The sequence below is a fragment of the Esox lucius genome, chromosome 7 (assembly GCF_011004845.1).
Source record: "Esox lucius isolate fEsoLuc1 chromosome 7, fEsoLuc1.pri, whole genome shotgun sequence".
NCBI classification, from domain to species: domain Eukaryota; kingdom Metazoa; phylum Chordata; class Actinopteri; order Esociformes; family Esocidae; genus Esox; species Esox lucius.
The window spans coordinates 48761899-48763911 of record NC_047575.1 but is presented as its reverse complement, the minus strand read 5'-3'; the positions used below and the strand labels follow the sequence as shown (position 1 = coordinate 48763911).

At 53.7% G+C, this 2013-nt stretch overlaps 1 protein-coding gene across 1 annotated transcript; it reads left to right on the top strand.

Moving 5' to 3' along the window:
• Positions 1-991: 991 nt before the first annotated feature.
• On the top strand, positions 992-2013 carry LOC105026652 (extensin-like). Its single transcript, XM_010898228.3, has 2 exons — positions 992-1084; positions 1210-2013. Exons 1-2 carry the CDS (start codon positions 992-994, stop codon positions 2011-2013), a joined length of 897 nt encoding a protein of 298 aa, XP_010896530.3.

The following is a 2013-nucleotide window of genomic DNA, read 5'->3' as shown; positions in this document are numbered from 1 at the left end:
CTTCAACTGTGAATGACGGAATCTAAAACAAAAACCATAAAAATAACATTGTATGATTTTTAAGTAATTCATTTGCATTTTATTGCGAGTTTTCATAAGGATTTGTGTCCCACAGGCCCCAATTTAAGTACACATCTGTGTAAGTTCAAGTGGTGACAGAGATGCAGATGAGATGAGTGGCCCTGTGGATGTGTTTTTGGCTGTTAAGTCTCTCATAAAATGTTGTTTTGACAGGACATTGTGGGAGTTGACACTGAAACCCCGTTCCGAGAAACATACGCAGCCAAAATGATTGTCAAAGTGAAACCGAGATAATGTACAAGCGCAGGCTCCAACTACACCCTTACAATCAGCAAAAGACCACAAGAACAGCAGAACAAACACATAACAAAATTGCACCAAACTGACACATCTCCTGTTTTAGCATGTGTTAATACAAAATGTGTCTAATGTTGTGTCTCTTTAGCAACATCCACATAAGCCAGATAGATGCTTGTTATACAAGAACTAATTTGTCACGCATTTCAATTGATCTTTGTTCCATAACTTTACCCACGGCTTCTTGATTGTAGGTTGAGTTGATTGCAATGATGTTCTAGCTGGTAGTATGTAATGGAGGACTGTGTGTGTACCATTAATTAAGCCTATCTTAACTGTTTGATGCAAGCACCAACTACTTCTAATAAAGCAACAAAGGTCAAGTAAATATATGAAACCAGGAAATAACACTAATTAAACAAAAGTTAATGATGATGTGTGAAACTGTCCAGACAGTATATCTCAGGAGCGTCTTCCATAGAGACCAGCCCCTACAATCACACCTGTTCATTTAATGCTGGCACCCCCCTGCGACTGAGCCCCGACCCCGTGACTGATCTCCGCCCCCGCGACTGTGCCCCGCCCCCGCAACTGAGCCGGCCTTGCCACCGCGACTGAGCCGCCCCTGCGACTGAGCTGGCCACGCCCCAGCGACTAAGCCGGCCCTGTCACCATGACTGAGCTGGCCACGCCCCAGCGACTAAGCCGGCCCTGTCACGTGACTGAGCAGGCCACGCCCCAGCGACTGAGCCCCACCAATGCAACTGTGCCCCGCACTCAGAACTGAGCCCTGTCACCGTGACGACATGGTCCTTGGAACGCCCTCCAAATCCACCTCCGTGCCAGGCCCTCCCTCTCTCCTGTTTGTGTCTGTGTGTGCGCCGGCTCCAGGCTCCTGTGATCCAGTTTTTGGTTTTCTCCAGATCTCCACTACTCCTCCTCAAGTCTCCACACCTGTGGTTCATCCCCTCATCCGTCCAGCCCTCACCCCTCCAGCTTACCCCGCCTACCAGCCCAGTCCTCACCCCTACAGCCTACCACACCTACCAGCCCTCACCTTTACAGCCTACCAGCCCAGCCCTCACCCCTCCAGCCTACCAGCCCAGCCCTCACCCCTACTGCCTACCACACCTACCAGCCCTCACCCCTAAAGCCTACCAGCCCAGCCCTCACCCCTCCAGCCTACCACACCTACCAGCCCTCAACCCTCCAGCCTACCACACCTACCAGCCCTCACCCCTACAGCCTACCAGCCCAGCCCTCACCCCTCCAGCCTACCAGCCCAGCCCTCACCCCTACTGCCTACCACACCTACCAGCCCTCACCTCTACAGCCTACCAGCCCAGCCCTCACCCCTACAGCCTACCAGCCCAGCCCTCACCCCTCCAGCCTACCACACCTACCAGCCCTCACCCCTACAGCCTACCACACCTCCCAGCCCTCACCCCTACAGCCTACCACACCTACCAGCCCAGCCCTCACCCCTCCAGCCTACCAGCCCAGCCCTCACCCCTACAGCCTTCCCCACCTACCAGCCCAGCCCTTACCCCTACTGCCTACCACACCTACCAGCCCAGCCCTCATCCCTCCAGCCTACCACACCTACCAGCCCAGCCCTCATCCCTCCAGCCTACCACACCTACCAGCCCAGCCCTCATCCCTCCAGCCTTACCTCAGTCCTGTTACCCTCATTAA

What these genes read in the sequence shown, in the direction of transcription:
- LOC105026652 (XM_010898228.3), top strand. Translation starts at nt 992, where the DNA reads ATGACTGAGCTGGCCACGCCCCAGCGACTAAGCCGGCCCTGTCACGTG. An exon ending in TGAGCCCCACCAATGCAACT is followed by an intron (nt 1,085 to 1,209) that starts GTGCCCCGCACT and finishes CGCCGGCTCCAG; the next exon opens with GCTCCTGTGATCCAGTTTTT.